This window comes from Tenrec ecaudatus, chromosome 2 (assembly GCF_050624435.1).
Source record: "Tenrec ecaudatus isolate mTenEca1 chromosome 2, mTenEca1.hap1, whole genome shotgun sequence".
Lineage (NCBI taxonomy): Eukaryota > Metazoa > Chordata > Mammalia > Afrosoricida > Tenrecidae > Tenrec > Tenrec ecaudatus.
Genome location: NC_134531.1, coordinates 160,726,521 through 160,747,868, shown reverse-complemented (window position 1 = coordinate 160,747,868; position 21,348 = coordinate 160,726,521). Strand labels below are relative to the sequence as shown.

At 43.4% G+C, this 21,348-nt stretch overlaps 1 protein-coding gene across 2 annotated transcripts in view; it reads right to left on the bottom strand.

The window, feature by feature from the left end:
* Positions 1 to 10,275: 10,275 nt before the first annotated feature.
* Positions 10,276 to 21,348, bottom strand: part of G3BP1 (G3BP stress granule assembly factor 1) — a 43,671-nt gene continuing 32,598 nt past the window's right edge. For both annotated transcript variants that reach the window (XM_075541852.1, XM_075541851.1), the window contains exon 12: positions 10,276 to 19,026. In XM_075541852.1, coding sequence (XP_075397967.1) covers positions 18,820 to 19,026 — 207 coding nt within the window. In that variant the 3' untranslated portion in view covers positions 10,276 to 18,819. The remainder of the gene's footprint in view (positions 19,027 to 21,348) is intronic.

Genomic DNA, 21,348 nt, shown 5'->3' with positions numbered 1-21,348 from the left:
GGAATAGAATATGAGAAGACATGGGGCAGGGAAGAGGACATAGCTATTAGTGTTGCCACCAACATGCTGAAGGACTAGTTTGCGTTGCTTCGAGACACGTGGTGAGGGTAAGGTAGGTGATCTCTGGAGCCACCTCCTTGCTCTCGCGCTCTGTAAGTCTCGTAGTCTGGTCTGTAGGATGTTCACACCACTAGATATCTAATCACGTTGAATTCTGAACCCCCACACACATACCTGGACCCACACAATTCTGACTTTCTTCTTTAGAGAATGTAGATTTTAGTTTCTTCCTCTGCACCAGTTTATCAAAGCCGATCAGTAGCAAGGAAAGGACATCACTCATTAAAAGGTAAAAAAAAAAATCGCATCACGAATTAGGAACAGGAGCATGCTCCAAGAGAATTGGTCCTTAATTTATAATGTGAAGGCTTACCAATAACGACATGGAATTCCTCAGTACAGAACATCACACCAGATCGTTCAGGCTGACTGTTTGGGGGTTAGGTGCCCTGGTGGTACAATGCTTACGGCTGCTAACAAAGACTGGGAGTTCAAATCCACCAGCCGTCCTGTAGGAGAAAGCCGTGACCGTCGGCTTCTGTTGGGATTTATAGCCTTGGGTCCCTTATGAGGTAGTTCGACGCTGTCCTATGGACTTGGCAATGGGTTTGGATTTGATTGGTTTCCTGGGTAGTACTTTGTGAATTTCCTCTTCATTTTGAATGCAGGAGAGAGCAGGCCTTAGGACTAACTACCATGTGCCAAGTGGTAAGTAGAAGCAACTGATTTACATATAGTAGATACTTTCATGGTGTTCAAATCCTTTACACGAATTGACCAATATTTTATACAGAGAGATGCTGGTGTAGGAGACTTTGTGACTTCACCCATTGCTAAGACGACAGCTAATCCCAGGAGCCAAATGCAGGAGGCAGAGCTAAGCAATACCACTAACTCCCGCCGGCAGGTTGACAATGTATTTTAAGGAGGAACCACAACAAACGACTCAGCTTTGTCACCTTTTCAAGCACCTGAGCTTGGTGGGTGGCCATTGGTGGCTCAGGCTGTGCTAAGTAACCAAGGACAGGCTTCGATAGAGAAGTGTGTGCGTGTGTGTAATATATCGGATTGAACTGTTTTTAAGTTCAGTGTTAGAGACCACAGAATCATTTGATCCAAATTAGTTTTTCTCCCTCTACGCAATCAGTAAGGACTAAATCCTTCCAGACGCCCCCTTGTTTCCCAGAGCCCTCCCTCCCCCACAGACGTGGTGGGGCTGCTCCTTCCTTTGGACATACATCTCATTCTGAGCTTTAGAGAGAGATGCCGTTTAGTTTAGCCATCTCTTTTCATGCTACTGGATCGTTACCTCACTGGGCTGACACCATCGGTGGTAACAGTCTTTGGGAAAATCCGATGTCTCAGTTATAACACCCCAAAATGAGTTACCATGACAATTGCCATAACTCCGTCCTTGGCAGAAGCTGGCAAGTAGAGGGCGTGGTGGTGGGGTGATCTGCGTCAGGTTTAGGATTGGGGTCAACACTTGGGACTTGCAGCTGCCCCATCTGCCTGGGAAGTCTGGCCCCAGGACAATGAATACCCTGGAAGGCTGGCATGCGTCGGACTCAGTCGACGACACCTTCTGTACTTTCCGAAGTCGCAGGCACGGTCAGGCTCTCTCTCTGGTTGGCCGGGAGGCTTGGACTCTGAGAAAGCAGCACGTTCTGTTCAGAAAGGTAACTGGGCTTCTACCTGATTGAACAAGCAAACGGGAACCATCTGCTTACTTCTTGTTTCTCCTTTCTGCCTGAAAGCCCATTCTCTCAGGAACGGACTCTAGAATTTGGAACTCAGAAGGCCATTTTCTTGAAGCTCCGAGATCGGAGTAGAAGCGTCCTTATTTTAAGCAAGCTACTTGCTGTAAGGAAAGTTGTGATGTGCTTGGAAGGCTTCGTTCTAAGTGTCCAAAGGTCTCTGGCGACGGACATCCTTGGGGAGTTTCGAGAGACCTAAATAGCCTTGTTGAAATGCTACTACCATGCTCAATGTTGAGAATGAGATTTCTTCTTTGTGACTCTCCCAGCTGCCGATCCCAGCATCTCAAGGACAAGAGGACCGTGCAGACCCCTCCCCCAGGCCCGAATGCTCTAGAAACTTGAGGCCTAGGCTGTATGATGCCTACACCGATTCTTCTGCTGATTCCCAAGTGTTTCTCACGCTGCAGAGGTAGCAAAGGCAGGGAACGGGTTTGCTAACGCGTGGGTGCTATTTCATGCTGTCTTGATAGAGCTGTGTGGTTGTTTAAAGCAATAATTAAGGTGCTTTATCACTTCTCGGAGCGGCAAAATGGCTTCCAAAGTAGAAATTATTGCTCAATATGTTTTAGGATCATTAAGGCTTCTTCAACCAACATCCAGACCATTACTTCTCCCCCTCTGCCATCCTCGCGGCTTGGCATTCCCAGTTTTGTCAGTTTGTGCCCTGCTGCGGGAAGGGGGTGCCAATGACTGCGCTAGCTTTGGTCTCATCTCAGGATTTCAATTCCTGCTCCTTCTCTTGCCCGTGTACTTTTAAACTTCATTGCTCTGCAAAGTTTCCATTGGGAAACTGGTTCAAAAAGTCAGAATATAAGAGCCAATAAATATATGCCTCGGCGGAGCCCAGTGATGAAAATTATATTCCCCAAAAAGCCATTCACCAGTTACAGAACCATACCAGCTAACCAGTCTGGCTGCATCCACATCCCCAGCACAGTGGGTCTTCCGTTCCCCTCTCCACAGCAAGGCCTTAGGTTTATCCTACCTCTCTTCATTCAACTCTCTCCGAGGCAGTCTCAGAAAGCCCAATAGTCTATTGAAACCCACCTTCCATGTGAATGGAGGCAGTCAGGGGCGGAGGTGGACCTTTCTTCAGGACTACCTCTCCAGGGAAAGCTGCCTTCCGCTTTCTGGGCCCATTTCATCCCTGTAAGAAGCAGTGTTGTTCTAGTGAGGGCAGGCAGTGCATAGTGAGCAGCTTTGTTTTCTCTCCACTTCAGTATCCCACTGAGCCGCGCAAAGCAGGCCTTCCAGTAGAAAGGGAAGAGACAAGGGGAAAGCAGAAGAGTGTCGTGGTCCTGCGGGGAGCGGGTGGGGAGAATGACTGGCCATCTGAATCCTTTGCCACCAAGGTCAAGGTATGTCTTTGCCCTGAGGGGCTGGCCTCCAAGACTCTCTTCTCACCTGGCAGTCTCATCAAACATCAGGGCAACCCGCCCGGCGGCACCTGAGCCTGTCCGAGCCGTGATTGCTTCTTGTGTTTCCGTAGCACTTGTTTCCGTTCTCTCTGCCAGCGCCTCTGAAAGAATCTGAGAATGGATGGAATGTCCCCAGGAGAGCAATTGCAATGGGTGCAAGTTCCCCCCAAGCCTGGGTACCACCTCACCCTCACAGTTTAACCCCAAGACACGCTCAGAGATTTAAAAATATGTTTGTTTATCCCTTTCCTCTAGTTCCAGTTGTAAATGAAAGCAAAAACAACAAACAAAAAAGAAAAACCCAAACAGGTTCACTTCAGATCCTTGGGGACTCACTTAACTCCCTATGATCAGCTAAGGTGCAGGAACAACACAGCAGGTGGCGCAGGAGTCAGGCTGGCCCTCTCCTCCAATGTCCCCCAAGTGGCTTCTGCACCCCTGCAGTTCCAACAGCCGCTTCTCATCAGCAAACACTGCTCGCCTTTCCCAAGAGCTTCGTTTCCTCTGGGTGTGTGGCCAGGGCATTTCACCACGTCTTATCAGGAGACTCTGTGACCATCTTCCTGCTCCCACTCCCTTCATCTGGCTGGAGAATGTTGCTGATAGAAACTTTTACCCTTGGTGTATCAACCAATAAAAACAAACTCCAATGACTCTTTTGAAAAAAATCTCTGACAATAAAATGAAAATCATACTGTAAACAGGTGATTTCCCAACCCAGTAGCCAATTCCTTCTGCGCACCTTAAAGATTCAAGTCCTTGGTATTTTCCCTCCCTCCCTGGATGACTGTGGGAAAGGCCTCCGCCGCATAGTTAAATGGCACCGGATGAGGCTAGGTGGTGGGTTTCAAGGTTCTTGCTAGAAAATGTTCTCAGCCTCTGCCTACTCTACCCTCCTTCCCCCAAAGCTTCAGGTTCTCCATCCCCCAAACAGGAGTATTGGTTGGTTGATCTTGAAGGGCCTCCAGCCATCCAGTTTTTAAAAACTGCTTTATTTGTTGGCTTGTGGTTACAGAAGAAATCTGGGGGAAATTCTCTTGGTATTCTAAGGTAGCCTCATTCATCATCTTATCTTCTTAGCCATGTGACTTTGAGCAAGGTATTACCTCTGTGTCCCTGAGTTATTCTGTGTATCTGGGGACAATCATACATATCCATTTGGACAGAACGACAATGCATGCACAGCCTTCTCCATCTAAACTACACAGCACTGGGCGATCTCCATCACTCCGCTCTTCTTACGTCTTCCTGTTTGCCAGAAGAGAGCTTTCTTCCAGAATGGGGGTCTCCTCCCAAACAGACTCCACCTGCCCTAGAGAACAGGGGCATTGCATGGATGGTCCTTGGTGAATTGTCATGGTTGCCTCAGAGCTGGTGCAGACACTGAGACCTAAATCCTCTTTCTGGTGCCCCAGCTCAAGCACCTGATGCTTGTCCTCTCCCTCCGCCCCTCCCCAGAGAGCATGTGAGCAACCAACCAAGGGAAGCGTACTTCGTCAGCCAATCAAAAGTGAAACGCAGCTCAGGCCTTCAGAGATGGACACATTATGTCCAGAGGTTGGCTGTCACACGCGTGTAAGCTAGGAAAAGATGGTACATAAACTGAGTCAAACCCTAATATCACGTGAGGGCTCTTTACACGATAATCCGATTCCCCACAACAGTCTTTTAGGAAACCGAGTTTTTGAGATTTTCTTGTCTCCACGGGATTCTTAAGGGGATGGGAAGCTAGGAAGTTTGTAAACGGAGTCTGACCTGAGTTGACCTCATCCCGTATGTGGTGTTTCATTGAACCAAGTATTCCACTCTGTACAACATGACCTTAGCCACTCACCTGCAAATGTGCCATTCCCCCACATTATTAAAGAAACTCAGTAAAGCGGTGGCTTACTGTGTCACTAAAAACTATCACCAGTAAAAACTGAAATAATTTTAGAGCAGTAGGTAGATAAGACTTTCATTACACTTAGTTTAGATCTTGTTTTCACAATGATCTAAAAAGAGTAGGGACCCTTTGGCAAGGCCCATTTCAATGTAACCTTTTTTAATCCACTAATCTATAAAAGATCAAAAGACACTTAGGTTGAAAATCGAACATCTAGATCAAGAACCAGACATTCGTTGGCCTTCTTCTCAGCATTTGGTCGCAATCACCATGATCCGAAAACATTAAGAATCTAGTCTTTGAAGCACAAAGGATCTGGAGTTACAATGAGAGCCATCTTCTGGCTAACAAGTCTGTAACAAATGGATAAAGCCATAGGCCAGGGTAAAATTAGTTGGTATTTCGCTCCTGGTGAGAACCGTTCTTGCTTTAGCCCTAAGTGAGACAATGTGTACCTGGAACGGCCTCGATTGGGTGGGAATCAAGGTTAAGGTCAAGACCTGCTTGGAAATCTTTCCTAAATATGTTGTTTTGGGTGTTGTCAAGTCAGTTATGGCTTGTTATACAGTTATGACTTGCTATATAGTTATACAATGACCCTACATACACAGAAGGAAACACTGCCTGATTCCAGCCTCTCAGTAAAGATGGCCATGCAGGGCGCAGGAACCAAAGATGAGCAGCATTCCCAACGATGGCTACACTTGAGCCACCTGAGAAGGGAGAAGTAATTTGCTCAGGGGAAGATGGGGCAACACCAGAAGAAGCAGAGAAGGGAAAGCAGGAATCACCCATCACCTCTTGGATGACAGTTAAGCTTGGGGGGTCCAAACAACTTTATTTTCCAAGGTAACAGCTTATTTATGGCTTTATACTAACAATTGCAGTCCCACTGTCCTTTTAAAGGGTTAAACACAAAACAGGTGTTCAGATAAAGTTCTGGTATTTCTTCATATGAAAAACCATCAAAACAGGAGTATTAAAAGTGCAAGCATGACCAATATTCCAGGATTTCCTAATAATTCTTCACCCCATCCAAGCTTTGAAAATGAGTTAGAAAATGGAATTACATGGGAAGGTGTAGAGAGGGGGGGGGGGGTGTGTAATCAAAGTAGCTTCTCCTGCTTATTTTCTCCACGAGCTTGAGTTCCTAACTTCACGATCCCCTAGGAACCCAGTGTGGACCCACAAGGTGCTCCTATCTCCACTGGGCCTTACACCCAGGCCCTGTCAGCTCCAAACCCTTGGGCTCTGGGCATAAGAGGCCTCATGTGTAAGTGTCCTGAGGGCCAGAGTCCCTGAGGCACAGCTCGAGATGTTGGTGAGGAACTTGGAACTCTTGGAATGGAAGCTATTGAATGACAAGTCTGGTTCAGTGAGTTTGCATGTAACTAACCTCGATCCCAGGAAGAGAGCACCTGAGTCTTTCGACATGTGAGTTAGAACAGGCTTAAGAGTTCTCATAGTAGCAAGCCCAAGAGTAGACTATTAAATTTCCCTCCTCCAGCTTTTGAGCATTCTTGCTCCTGCCTCTCATTCTTCTTATTAAATAAAGGCAAGACAGTGTACCCATGAAACGGAACATCGGAATATGACAACCTCCTTTCTCCAGGCACTGACTGTACGGTAGGGGAAACAGAAGTACCAAAAATAAGCAGTAAGTGCTGGAGTGAAATGCAGGAAGACCGTTAGCAGAGGGAGGAGAAGAAAGGAGGCTATGGAGAGAGAGGGGGAACATCAAGGGTGTATGCCACCAAAGCATGACTTCAAAGAGCAAGTGAGATGTGGGTAGAGGAAGAGTTATTTCCGGCAGAGGGAACAGCAAGAGGGGGAAAAATCAGAAAGAAACACCGGCATAATTACAGGTCTGGCTGAAAAATCATCAAAGGCAGGCATATTTCGAAAGGTATCTTCAGAGTGTATCAGAATCAGCTTAGTACCCAAATTGTGGAGTCAGCACTCTCAGAGAATGGCTCGAATAAGTTCTGTGACCAAACAGGAGGGCATTTCCTCATGGACAAAGCTTCCTCACCTCTCTCAGTAGCTGACACAACTGGCTCAAATTTCTATTTGTTTACTTTGGAGGAACTTACCTTTGCCTCCGTCTCGGGAGTCGATAAGGTACTGGAAGTTCACATCTCTTAAAGCTCGTGTAGTCTTTCCATATGAAAGAACAAAGGTTGACAGATTTTCAGGAGAAGGCAGTAAGAGTGTGTCCCTGACAGGGAAAAGTAATCAAGCAATCATGGCATAAAAGGTCAAGGCTCTCTCGTTTCCAGCAACAGGTTCTTCTGAGGACAATGACTGGGAAGGAATGCCAACAGAAACCCGGGTATCTGTGTGTAAACGGCACTGATCCAACACAAGATTGCTCAGTAAGTCCTGGGATGGAGCCCGAAACCTCCCACCAGGTCATGGTTCTGCACTGAGTTCGCTACATCAATTCTTGTACTCTACATCAATTCTTGAAAATTTGTTCCTAGCATTCTCTCGTCAAAGATAAACCCATACTTATTATAATGCTTCTAAAGAGGCCTTGTAATGCAGACACCGGTATCTTTTGCTGCTCAAATTAAAATGTTAGAGAAGTTGGAGGAAAATCATCTAGAACCACAAAGAAAATATCCTTTCTTATTCTCAAAGGCGGCTACGGTTTCTTCTCGGAGAGCACGTCCTCAGGGAAGCAGTCGCAGAGCAGCCAAGTATGAGCTGAAAAACAAATGCTAAGCCGGATACATTTTTAATTTTATTATGTTATTCGGGGACTGTGTGAAAAAAGGGGTGTTTTCTTTCAGAAAGATTTACCCTAAATTCTGCAGAGTATTATAGCCTAGGGGGAGGAGACCTTATTCGCCCCAGTAAATGAAAAGGTGGCCTCAAATCTGTTTTGGAAGGGGTGCTTCCCTGTGGAATTAGTAGTTTGCAAACTCTGCTTTGGCACATTAGATACATTTCAACTGCATGCTGAACATTCCACTTAGCTTGCATGGTATGGAAGATTAGAAAACTTGATGTTCCCATCATAAAGACTTCAAAGGATTTCTAATTCATTCCCCTTCAGATTTTAAATGGCTCACTTTTCTAATTCATAAGCCATATTATCTTCAGCACCAAAAATAGTTGAAATGAGGAGGGGATTGAAATCCTAACTTGAAACACACGGACACAGATGAAACGCCTATCTGACCGTGACTGGTAAACCGAGTCCGACTTTCCAGACAAACACAGCAGGGACGCCATTAGTTTCCAGGTACTCGTTAAGAACTGGACAGAACCCATGCCATGCATCTTCTCTAATTAGACTTGAATCGGACAAAATGAACTACCAAGTGTTCAAGACAAAAACCTTCATAATTTGAAGCCCTGGAGCTAAGGCTGTCAAAAGGAATCCACCTCGGCTCACTGTCTGGATGAGCAGAAGCCCCGCTGGGTAAGCTCAGTAACTCCCTCTAGAGCCGAGGTTCATTTCGACCACACAACTAACGACAGGGCCGATTCAGAGGCAGTTACAATGGCTGGTGCAAGATGGGGACAGTGGACACTCACTTCCAAGTGTTTAATCACATGCTAGAGTGCTCCCGAATGATTTGGTCTCCCAAAGACAAACCCACTTGCAGTTTTCATTCTTAGACATGACTGACTGGCCCAGGAAACCTGTACAGAAGTATCAAATTAGCACGTGGTCGTAGCTGTGAACAAACTGGAGACAGACGAGACTGGTACTACTTCAGACGAACAGGATTACTCCGAGCTAAGACACCAATTCGTAAAATGTCAGCCATTGGGGAAAGTACTCAAGTTTGGTCCGCTTCCATTTGCGAGTTTGTTGAACTGAGGATTCGATCGGTAGTTCTGAAGATGGGCCCGTTTGGGCTGGCTGAACTAGTGTGCAGTCTCCAAGTCCCAGCCCAGCCTTGCCAAAGCCAATGGCTCCCACACAACTGGAAGGCATCTAGTCCGCAGGACTGGCCCGCGACAGTGCCCATTCCCATTTGGATTGGCACAAAAGCGCAAACCGTTAGCTAAAAGTTCTGTTTTGTTGTTTTAAGTAAAAGAGCAAACCCAGGATTCATTTTTTTTTCCTGCAAGTAATTTTACTTTCCTTTTCAAGAAAGGGTTAGCCACCTATGTCACGGTTGAACGACAATGGTGGTTGGGCAGATATTCTTTCAACAGCGAGGGGAAATTCCGTGAAACCTCCGTTCGGTTCATTTGTGCCCGGGTCGGAGTTCTTTGAACCCACAATAAAATACTTTTCAGGTCACAGGACTGTGGCATCTCCTATAGTTAAGACAAACTGCACTGGTTTTGACTCTAACGTTAAATTGTAAATGCTGTGACTGTAAACACCGTGGCCGGCGAGGGAGGACCCACGCGTGGCTGGGCAGTGTAAGCTAGTTTCAGCTACGAAGTGCTCCATCAGCCACTATGGAAGAGGCTCAGATGACTAAGACTTCCATGTGTGAGATAGCAGGAAACTCACAGGCCTACAGAGCAACTGTGACAGCTAGCCAGCATAGCGTTCTGAGGAATAACCTGCAAACATCGTGAACTGTCGGCCTGAAAGAGTGGTCAGAATGACTCCCAAAGCGCCTCCTCCTTTCCCAGAAGAAAATGTAATAGTATGTCTTTTATATGGAAAACGTGTACATATGTATAAACTTGGTATGGCCTTAATGCTGCAGTTAAGGATTTGTCTGGCTGCCACCTAATGCAGCGTGTTAAGCAATCGCTTCCTTAATGTAACATTTTTACTTCTTACTGAACTCTTGAACCTCGAACAAGCAATTCCCTTTTACCCTTTCCCCTCTATTTTGCATGGTCACAAAAGTTATGGCAGTTATTTTTTGGCTTGTAAAAAAAAATCTATTTCTGCAGTTTGAAGATGGAATGTAAAATTTCTGTGATACATGTATATAAAAGTATATTTATTGAACCATCCATCCACACATACCCATGCTGAGTCCAATTGAAAAAAATTAAAGTTTTCTGAAATTTTTTCTGTGGTTCAATATGGCTGTGTGACGATTTATCCTTCCTATACGAGAGGAAATTGGAAGTCCTTTCAATTCACCCACAAAGAAGCCCTATGTATAACTTGAGGCAGCATTTCACTTAAGACCAAGACTATGTTGAGAAATGAGAATTCATCTGTTCATTCAAGAAATATTTATTGATCGGTGCTATGGGAGATACATTGACTCAGACACAGATCCTGCCCACGAGGAGCTTACAGTCTAGTCGGGGAGAGAGAACACATACATGAGGTACATGATCAGAGCGGTGTTTCAGTAAGGTGGATGGAATATTGTGTGTAGTCAGGGGGTGGGAAAATGAGAGGCTGAGAGGCTGTAGAAACTACTGAGGTGTGAAGGAAAGAGATGTGAAAGACTGTTGAGGTAGACTTGACAGGACACAGTGGGAGGCTGAACGAGGGAAGTAAAGAAAGCAGACAGAAGACCCAGACGTGTTGCCTGGGTGGCTTCAGGAACTGAAACGTGTGGGGTGCAGGTATGTGAAAATCTGTACACCAAATCTGTACTGCATAGAAATGAAGGGTCTGGAATATACTATGCACAATCAGAAAGGGCTAAATATCCAAAGCAGGACTGCAAGTATGACAAAATAACCAGTGACTCCCTCCCACCCGCCCCGCTCCCCTCAGTTCACCCCACAAGATCTCCCAACCATCTCCTGCAATGAAATGTCACTGCGCCTAATTTCCACTGAATTGAGGCCTATCTGCAGGTAGATCTCCCTGATGGAAATGAAAACAAATACATTCAGTGATTCATCTCAATGAGTCATCACCTGACCTGGGGCCTGCCGTTCATGTGAGTCACTACCTGCTGGTGGGATACATACAGGGCTCGACCCCCCTCTCCTTTTTCTTTAGAGCTTAAGGTAGTAGAACAGAGGCAGATAAATCCTAAGTCTCAGGTGGAGGTATGTGATATAATACAGGAAATAAAGTTCTCTAGGAACACATTTTTAAAAAGAACTTTGGGCAGAATCCTCAAACAGGAAGGGGGCACAGAGATGAGAATGGATTGCTTCGCTTCCCCACTTCTAATTCTGCCCAGACCAGGCCCTTGTGAAGACTACCCAAAAAATGGAAACACCCCCCCTTTTCCTATTGCTAATCTAGTTCTCATATATGGGGTGGTGGTGGAGAAGGAGCACTTGAGCTAGATCTTGGGGGGGAAACAAGAGATCTTGGGGGAGGAGTTTGCAATTCAAGTGTATCTTCCGGGAAGAGAAAAGGCACTTGACACGGAGGGCTCCCAGCAAACGAGTCATGATTGGAGCATCAATTTTGTGAAGGGGATGAACAGGTGGAAAGGAAAATTAGGACCCTTACACATGACACTGACGGCCAGGCACTGAACAGAGTTCAAGTCTAAGACCAAATTGCTGCCCCCTAGGAGCTTACAGTTATAACAATACAAGGTGGAATACGCACCACAATGCAAAATGCTGAAGGATTCAGGAGAAAATTACAGCTGAGTTTCAGCTATTAACACATTAGGATACCCAATAGCTTTCTGGCAACTAGTAGTAACCCTATCCCTGAGGGGAGCAGAAGCTCAGTGTCCTTCGACAATAGACCCTGTTGGAACTGGGCATTATTAGGATAGTTCTGAGAGAGAAACTGAGCTAAGCATATAAACTGCAGCACCTGCCCTTCTTCCATCTGTACGGCACGGGCCTCCTCCAGTGACCCTACCCTCCTGGAGCTTGCCAAAGGAGCCCAGACGGCCTCAACAAGCCCATGAGAATGCTCTACTACTAACTGATTCTCAGGTCTCCTAGTTCTTTCCAGCACTAGTAATCTATGAACCAAAGAATTGTAGCAATTGTTTGTATCTCTTGAGATGATAATCAGAATGGAAAGTAAAACTGTTAAGGAAATGTTCTCATGCCTCTCACTTTAAAAAGTCTTTTCCATATACATCATACCACCAACAGCTAAGCCTCACCTCTACCCAGCCTCTCTTCCATATCTCAACATCTTCCTAGGACTTTGTTTAACATGGCTTGTTCTACACTCTACTTAAGTATGCACTGACTCACCCAAAAATGGGGGTGGGGGGAGGGAAGAGGGGGTGGAGTTCTCTTCTTCCTTTAACCATCTTTTTGGCATAGTATCTTAATTTTAAAAGGCAAATGTGTGTGTCTAAGGGAACTTGAGGAAGTTGATGGAAATATTGTCTACCTTTCAGTTCCATTTCCCATGGACTCTGTGAAGCCCCCTTATACTCTTCATAAAACATTTAAGAATTCAGCCCTTGCCTCCCTGCTTGCTGGGACTCTGCCTCTGACCCTCAGACCCGTCAGAGCCCTGCCACATTTCCACTTTGAACCCATGTGACTCTCGCACCCACTGGCGTGGGGTCTTCCTGCTCGCTGGGGTTCACCACTGTGTGTCCCTGGCATGTGGCTACCATGAAGAAGTACAATGTCAAGATGCAGAGGCAATACGAAATGTGGAGAGGACACTAGGCAACTACGTAAGTATGCGGTTGAAAATGTGAAGTTAAAAGCTGCATTCAAAATGCAAGAGACCAAAATTGAACACCTTCAGCAAAGCACATGTTTGCCTTAAGAATTAACACAAACACACACAAAAAAAGAAATTAAGTGAATACAAAAGTGTGGACACTTTTGTTTCCATGGGGACTAACAAAGAAAATGAAAATCGCAAGTTAGATGACCAAGTTAAAACAGAAGATTGATGATGCAAACCCAGAAACTTCATATTCAAATGTCAACATCTGGGAATCTAAAATCAAGCGCTTCCACAGGAGAGTTATTGGCTACAAAAGAAGGAAAAGGAAATTGTGAAAAACTAGAGAAAAGACCAGTTAGGAAAAAAGGTAGTAAACCTTAAACATCAATTAGAAAATAGCAGACTCAAGAACAATAGACAGCAAACATTGTAGAAAAAGCAAAGCAGGAATTAGTAGAAAACTCAAATAAGTCAATCCCTTTTTACAGACTCAACAAGAACACAGAGAACAAGTAAGTATCTGAGAGGAACATATTGCTTCCCTAAGAAGCCAGGTGGAACTGAGAATGAATGGATCTAGAATCTGAATTTTCTAAAATGAAAACTTCTCAAAATCATTCTTAGAAAACAGAAATAGAAAAATGCAAACAATTCTATCTTCCAGACTTGCAAGTTAGAAGGGACATGTCAAGTAATCGAGACAAAACTCAGAGAATTGTGCAAAACTAATTGAAACAACAGAACGAACCATTCTTTACACAACGCCCTCACCATCAGACCGGGCCTTAGCGGCACCTTGTGTAGAAAGAGCTGCTCCAATCCATTCCACTGTTTAGTAGAAATCTTCCCCCGGAAGAGATGTTGGGTTCCTGCCACAAGTTGGAACCAGAATCCAGTTGACAACATAGAAATCCACTTGGCTAAAATGCAGGCACTGCAAAAACATGTATTAAATAGAGGAAGCTGCTGGTGAATTCAAATCACATTTGAATTCAAATCTCTTCTCTAGGACCTAGAAATCATTTCAAGTAAATTGTGGACTCGTACTGAAATTGTCCCAAGGGCTCAAGTAGAAAGAAAATGTTTTGAAAATAATGGCAACAAATGTACATATAAATGTGCTTGACACAGTGGATGGCTGTATGGACTGTGATAAGAGCCCCAATAAAATGATTGTTTTTCATTAAAAAATAAATGTTCCAAGATTATGAGCAGATTTTAAGGAAAAATTGTATGTTATGAAAGATAAATTTAAATAGTTTACTTACTGGACTATCTATGTCACATTTTAATGGTTTACCATTTAATGTATGACATGTTGAAAAACCTTACTAAAAGAAAATATATAAAAACAAAAACTGAAAAAAGTAAATGAAAGCCAAAGCAGATGAAACAAAAGTGACATGAACACTTGAGGAAACCATCAGTGACCAAAATGGTTAGTTACAGCAATAGTTAAAACTACTTCTTCCTGAATTAAACCAGATATAGAATCTTCTAATAACCACCAAACACACAAGCAAACTTGCCATTGTAGGCTCATGGGGGGGGGGGGGCGCTTCTGTCAATATTGAAATGTGGCTAACATCCCTTAATTTACTAAGAAGCCATACTGGATACCTAGCTCTTAGGGATCTGTGATGGTGGTCACACATCGCCAAATACCAGTTTCTGTAAGTAGCCAAGTTACACATTTAAGGACCCGATTCCCAATACTCTTCTTCTGCTGGAGAATTTTTAAAGCTACCAGGTTCAAAAGGAGACATAGGTGAGACGGTCCAAGGTGTCCCTAAGAGTAAAAACGGAACCACCTTGACTGTAAACCAATACATTAAAGCATATCAAAACAAACACTGGTTACGGCTTTGAGCCTCCCTCTCATCACTGCTGCTTATTTGAGATGTGAAAGCATTGGCAAGGCAGACAACTCAGTACGGACCCGAATTAGATGCATGCCCACTCAGAACCATGTAACTAGAAATAACTTTTATCTTGCAGGCACCGCCTTTTCTCCTTCATTGTAATCGAACAAGAGGTCACAAGCCTATGTAGGGACCCCTGAACCTCAGTATCACAGTAAACAAATACAAACACCCCCCCAAAAAAAGACATTATACCCTAAAACCAGAAGTACTTAGTTAAGCCATATGCCACCCCACTCCATACATCCCTACCACAAATTTTTATATTTGTACGGCTTTGTTTTTTTTTTTTCAGGTTTCTGTTGATGGAAAGCTATCTTTAAGGACTTTCTACTCGTGTGGTGGTACATTAAGCAATTAGCTAGAACCCCAAGTTCAAATAAAAGGTGCAAGTTCTTTAAAAGGTTGAAATTTGCGGGACTCAAAAGGTCAGCAATTAGATCATATTTATGTACACTTCCTGCAGAATCATCCAAATGAAAGTTTCAAGAGAAAAGATCAGTAGATCTGACAGATGCCAACCATATACTTATAAGAAATAAGCCACTCAGAATAAACAGCCTACAAATTTAAACTTCACAGGAGGACTATTTCCACGTAGAGTCTAACAAATCGCTTTCTATAAAGTGCCGCACAGTTTCGACCATCATTAAGCTCTGCCAACGGCTGTCAAATAAGTGTCAGGGTGGCAGTGAGACGCACAAAGCACAACGGCTATAAACTCACCTGGATCATGCTTTCATATAACCCTGCTATCATCCACATCCAGATCCCAAGTTTGGATGAAATATATTGTCAAACCAGTCAAGAAAATAAGTTAAGAATAAATCACTAGTATTGCATTACCATAAAGAGAATCTGTAAACCATAAAGAGCTGTCCAAAAATCAAAGTTCAGGTAACTTGTTGGCCTTACGGAAAATGGACAACAGTTACGGTTTTCCAGATTCAGGTTTCTAACCTGCAGTAGTTCCATCATTGTAATTATCTTACTCACCAAGTCTCTCGAATGTAAATAGGTAAGCATTATGGTTCCGCTGTTAGAAAATGAGTGTGCTTTGGAGGCCAATCTGCTACACAGTTCTATGTGTGACCTGGAGGTCATTCACGTGTCTGTGTTTATGCTCTATCTTCTACATTTGAGATTACAGACACTATAGTATGAATTAAGTGACAATGTATCACAACATACTAACATCTGGAGGACACCTAAACCATAGATAGGGTTGTTTAATAAAAGTTCTCTAACCTAAATCTAAAGTGCAATTCAACTAACTTTCTGGTGGTGCCCTACTCATAAAAAGACTAGAAACAATTGTTTTAGACTCCTATTTTACTGCTCCTCAACAAGTTTTCAAAAGGTTGAGAAAAAAAGTACACAAGCCCCACATCAAGAAACAAACCGAACAACTAGTAAAACTGGGGGTAAGCTATGTGGGAGACTCTTTGTACTACCCATCACACTGTCTCGGTAAATCGTGAGGGGGGGGGGAGAAATCCTAAATTTTAAATGTTATTATAATTTTTTTTAAAGACTAACACTAATGGAACTGGTAGATCCTTACCTAGCTAAAACACTAATGGGTCAAGGCAAGAATTTTGTGCTGAGGAAGAACTAGCCATTGAGCCATTCTGACAAATGTATCTAAAACCAGACACTTCCATGTGATGAACTGACATCACCGGTGGAAAGTATTTCTCTTCTGTATTTTTAAAGGTAACTTAAAAGAAAATGAGACAGACTCATTCTCAAAGGAAAGAAGATGAAGCTAACAATTCTTAATTAACTTTTTACACAAAATGGTATGTGTGGATATTTGCACTTCCTGTGGGAAGAGACTTTCTCTATAGAGCGCCTCATGTGTATCCCATCAGCAAAAGTAAAATGAAAGCAACAGGCTTAAAAGTGTTAACTCTTATGCTAAATCCCATTCCTCAAGACCAATGAGAAGTCAAAATTCCAAATCAGATTATCTCAAATTACTACGGGGGTGAGCCTTTAAAAGTTTTCCTTTATACGATGATTTTCTTCCACAAGTTAGACATACTACCTCTCACTGAAAATCAAAACAGGTAACATCACTGTAATACCGGACAAAGATGTACATTTCCTAATCTATTTGTAAGACATGGTATTTCCAAGTGAGTATTCATTTTTGTTTTCCTTATCCTAGCACTGAGCCCCGGGCCCTACCGTAAAGGGCAGGAGTAGAGAACACCAGGATTCTCACCAGGATTGCTTCATTTTACAAACATTGGCAACCTTGGCCCTACCCCACTAAATGCCAGCAGCAGAATCTCCCTTAACTCCAAATGCAGTCTAGGTGGTAACAACCCTGAAAGTTGAACATTATTACACCCTCCGACGCCTCTGGGTAGGCGAAACAACTGTTTGGAAATGCATAGTTTGGTATATACAATGGAAAGTAATTTCAGGGTCTCTGATCATTTACGACTTGAAGTTCCTATAACTTTATCCCCGCCCCAACCCCCCCAAAATAAAAGACTAATATTTTGCTTTCTACCACACGCTTAATATAAGCTACAAAAGTACAAGCTGAATGTTTTCAAATTATCACTGGCCTGTGCCAAAGGAGTTACCTGAAGTGACCCCACAGGGCAGTTGCGGGACTCAGGTATGGGAGGTTGTTCTCTTGTGCGGGTAAGGGAGGCAGCCAATTTTCAAACAGTTGTGGTCCTGAGGCCCTAACAGGTTATGTCAAACTTCATTTCAGTCTTTACAGCTCAAGACTACACCCCTCAGCAAAACAAACACAGCATCCCTAATTCCTATTTATACTACCCCTAAACACAATCCTATAGAGGAACACTGTCGGGAAGAAATTAAATAAGTTACATTTCACAACCAGGTTGCCCTTCAGTAAATGGCAAGTTACCACAGAGCTTGCTTCACAAGTGTGTAAACAAACCTTCATCCACCTCACACACAGCCACCCACAAATAATATCATTTGTAAAATGAGTCTTAAATCTATATTACCAGATAACATTTTCTTCCAGAAATATTTTAATAAAAATCGGCCATCCCAACAACACCCACTCCATGCCCATCAACAAGAGACCAGAACAAGAGAACAGGTATTACACGGCTGTGATCTAAAGGGAAGAACAAAACCAGCAGACACCGAAGCACAGGAGCAACGTCCAAGTTCAGTCACGTGCCTTCTGCTGGGCTCCAGGAGGAATCAGGGGAGAGAGCGAAATCAAAGCGGAGACACCCGGTCGGAGGCCCCGGTGGAAGCAGGTGGCCTCCCAGGCACTCCAGCTCGAGACTCCGTTTCAGAGGAGGCAGAACAAACGTGACCATGAACCAGGGACTGAGAACTCCCCCACAGACTCTGAGCCAATAAAACAGATCTAGAGGTTTGGTTTTCATTATTTTTCTTTAAGCAACTGCCCAGAATGAAATCAAAGATACATAAAAGACACGATAGTTTTGCTGTTTTGTTTTTGTTTTTTCCAGATTTGGGTTGGGTTTTTGCTGTTGTTTTTAAACAAATACAAAGTAAACACAGAAAAACGACCTCACAGATGAACAGTTCAGGAGGAATGGGGACTGGCTGCACTCTACACACGGAAAACCTTGCTCGCATTTTCATGTCCATGTGAAAACAGCAGGGTTTGATGTTGTTCTAGGACATCCGCAGGAAAAACCCAAATACTTTTCCTCCATTTCTAGCCACACCACAAGTATCAAAATTGTCCATTATTTCAATGGCAATTTCTCTACACCAGAGGGTAATCATGACTCAAAAGAAGAAACCATTTCAGTTTTTCTTGCCTTCAAAATGTTTTATCAAATCCCGTCTTTCTGACAGGCTTTTAAAACACGTAGAAAATAAGTAAGAAATATTCCAATGAATGAAACATACCAAATGTCAGTAATAAGCAAGACACATTCCTTTGGGGAAATGGCTGTTGTTGTTTTTTTTAAAAAAATCCAAGTCTGTATACGCAAGAGAATTCAGTCTTTTTTTTTTCTTTTTTCCGTCTTCTTTAAAAATCCATTTTCCTAAAATATCATTCCACAAAACTGGAAGTGAAGGACTCAGAGATCAGGAGAGGAAAGCGCGGGAAGGGCGCACACACCGTGAGCACGGAGGGAGTGCAGTGGACAAACGGAAGCAGTTCTTAACAGACTAGGGGAGGGCCAAGATCCGAGAGACCGAAGGCTGGCTGAAGAAATCCACTCTTCTGCACGAACGATGGTTTGTACTGCCGTGTGCCGAGCAGCGACCCAGGTATTCACTGCCTTGGAGCGATGCCCCTGCCCATGCCGAATCCTGGTTTCTGCACCAGGCCTCCGCGGGGAGGGCCTCTCATTCCACCGCCCAGGCCGCCCCGAGGGCCTCCAGGTCCCCGCAGGCGGTTGTCCCGCCGTTCTCCTTCCCGGGCGGCTCGCGTCTTCTTCTCCTCTACGTTCAGACGGACTTCCCCTCTGAACATGATCGGCTGTAAGAATCAAGGAGACCACATGTCACTAGAGTGCTTATGAGCTATTATCAAAGCTGGAAATACTATTATGAGAAATCAGCAGCTAAGTCAATTATGTTCTTAGTTTTTGTTTGCACTGGTTCAGTAGACTGCAGTTAATTTTTTCTGTTGAGTTTAGCACGCCGTATGTTCAAACAGCACTTGAGATTGGGGTTCTCTCTAAGGTGGGCAACTGGGCAGCCGCCGAATGTAGAAATCACAAATTTAGAGTCCTTACTCTTTTTGATCATTCATCTGCCTAACAGCATATTCTAAGCGCCAGTAGTCCAAAGCTGTAAGTTACCTAGAACTATGCTTGTGAACATACACTCACTTCACAAAACTGCTTACACTTTTGATGACATACAATTTTTATTCCCTTGTATGTTACTTCAGTAAACAAGCATAGAAAGAGAAAAAGTACCAAACCACCAGAGTGTGACACGCTGTCATGTATTTGAGCTTTGTGTTACACCCCATATTCCCACGAGATACTGTGAGTCAATGATGAAATTCTTGAAAGCGATCAACCTAAAAAAATTGTCCAAACAACTGCTGTTAAGTTCACTGAAAAGGGGTTGTTGTTGTTGTTTTTGGACACTGCATGTAACTTTCAGCTATATTTAAATTTTTAATTTTTTCTTTGAGGGGACATATGTATATTTTTTAAAATAATTTTATTGGGGGCTAAAACAACGCATCCAAATCCATACACCCAACCATTGTGTCAATCACATTTGTACATGTTGCCATCATTTTCAAAACATTTTCTTTCTACTTGTGCCCTTGGTATCAGTTTCTCATTTTTCCCCTCCCTCCCTCATGAGCCCTTACCCCCTGGGAGGGGTTTATATTAAGGTGAACAGACGCCCCGCTATTGACGGGACAGTCCTGATTTTTAACAATTTTTCCCGCATCCAGCGGTGTTTTTAAAAAATCCCAATTTTTGGAAAAGAATGCATGACAAGCTAGGGTATGCGGTTTTCGGCTGCCATGTGGCTATTTCGCTAGGATATGAGTTTTATCAATGGTGTCCTGCTGGTGTCCCGCTTTACCAATGTGACACTCTGGTCACCTTCGTTAAATGTAGATCATTGTGATGGCTCCCCCAAAGATGAACATAAGCTATTTTCACATAAGTTGCCTATTTCTAATATATCAATCACAATGACTCTTATCTTCTCAGCCTACCTCTAAAGGACTGGGGTCCTACCCCTACCGTGAAACGATGGTTAAGGATGAATTACACAGCTGAGGATGCTCGGAAATAATGAGGAATATTGCAAGTGAGGACACCACTCAAGTTGCAATGTAGAAATATCTTACATAATAGCCTCAAATGTTTTATCTAATACTTTCTCTTTAATAGTTTAAAAGTCTTATAATCCAGTTTGGTTTACTTACTTAAGTATCAACTGCATGAAATAATCAACTACCTTTCAGTACATCTTGCTTTATACGTAAAACAGCCATGAGAGCAGTGAACTGGATGCTCAATTATTTCAACCCCACCACTGGTCATTATGCTGAGTGGTGGGGAGAGACACTGACTAGGAAAGTTTTAATCCCTATGCTTTTTGTGGCTTCTACCCAAAAAATACCTTGTGGCGTAATGGATTATGTATTGGGCTGCTAATCATAAGGTATGCAGCTCAAAGCCAGCAGCAGGAGAAAAATAAAATTTCCTACTCTTGGAAAAAGTTAAGTCTGGGAACCAAAAGGGGCAGTTCTACTTGGTCCCAGGAGATCACTAACTCCGAATGAACCTGGTGGCCTTAAGTTTGGCATGTGGATACTCCCTTACAGCATGCCACACTGGGTAACAGTTGCTTTCACACTAGCTATTCCTGTTCTCGAAATAATACTGGGAAATCCACAAGACTCTTATAAACAATACGCCGAGACCAAACAAAACAGGCTACATGTAAACCAAAAAAGTACAAAGGAGTAATGACTAAGTACAGGTGAGGAAACAGATTTCTCTTTTAAAAAAGTAGGTCTTTGACCTAATTCTCATTTATATTCCAATTTAAATTATATGTACACGTGTCTCATTCCACAAGTATTAATTTGGGATAGTGTTCCGGGTGCAATACTCTGGATACAAATGAAAAGAGGGAAAATAAACAAGGAAATAAAACCACAACATAAAATATTTTAAAGAAAAAAAACCCTAAAGTCTGAAAGGTAAAGGCGAAGAGTTGTTGGGCTAGGAGAGTATTTTTTAAAGTGCTACTAAAACGTCTCTGGGTTTTCAAGATCAAAAGTGTTCTAATGTCAGGCATTCATGAGGAATATTAT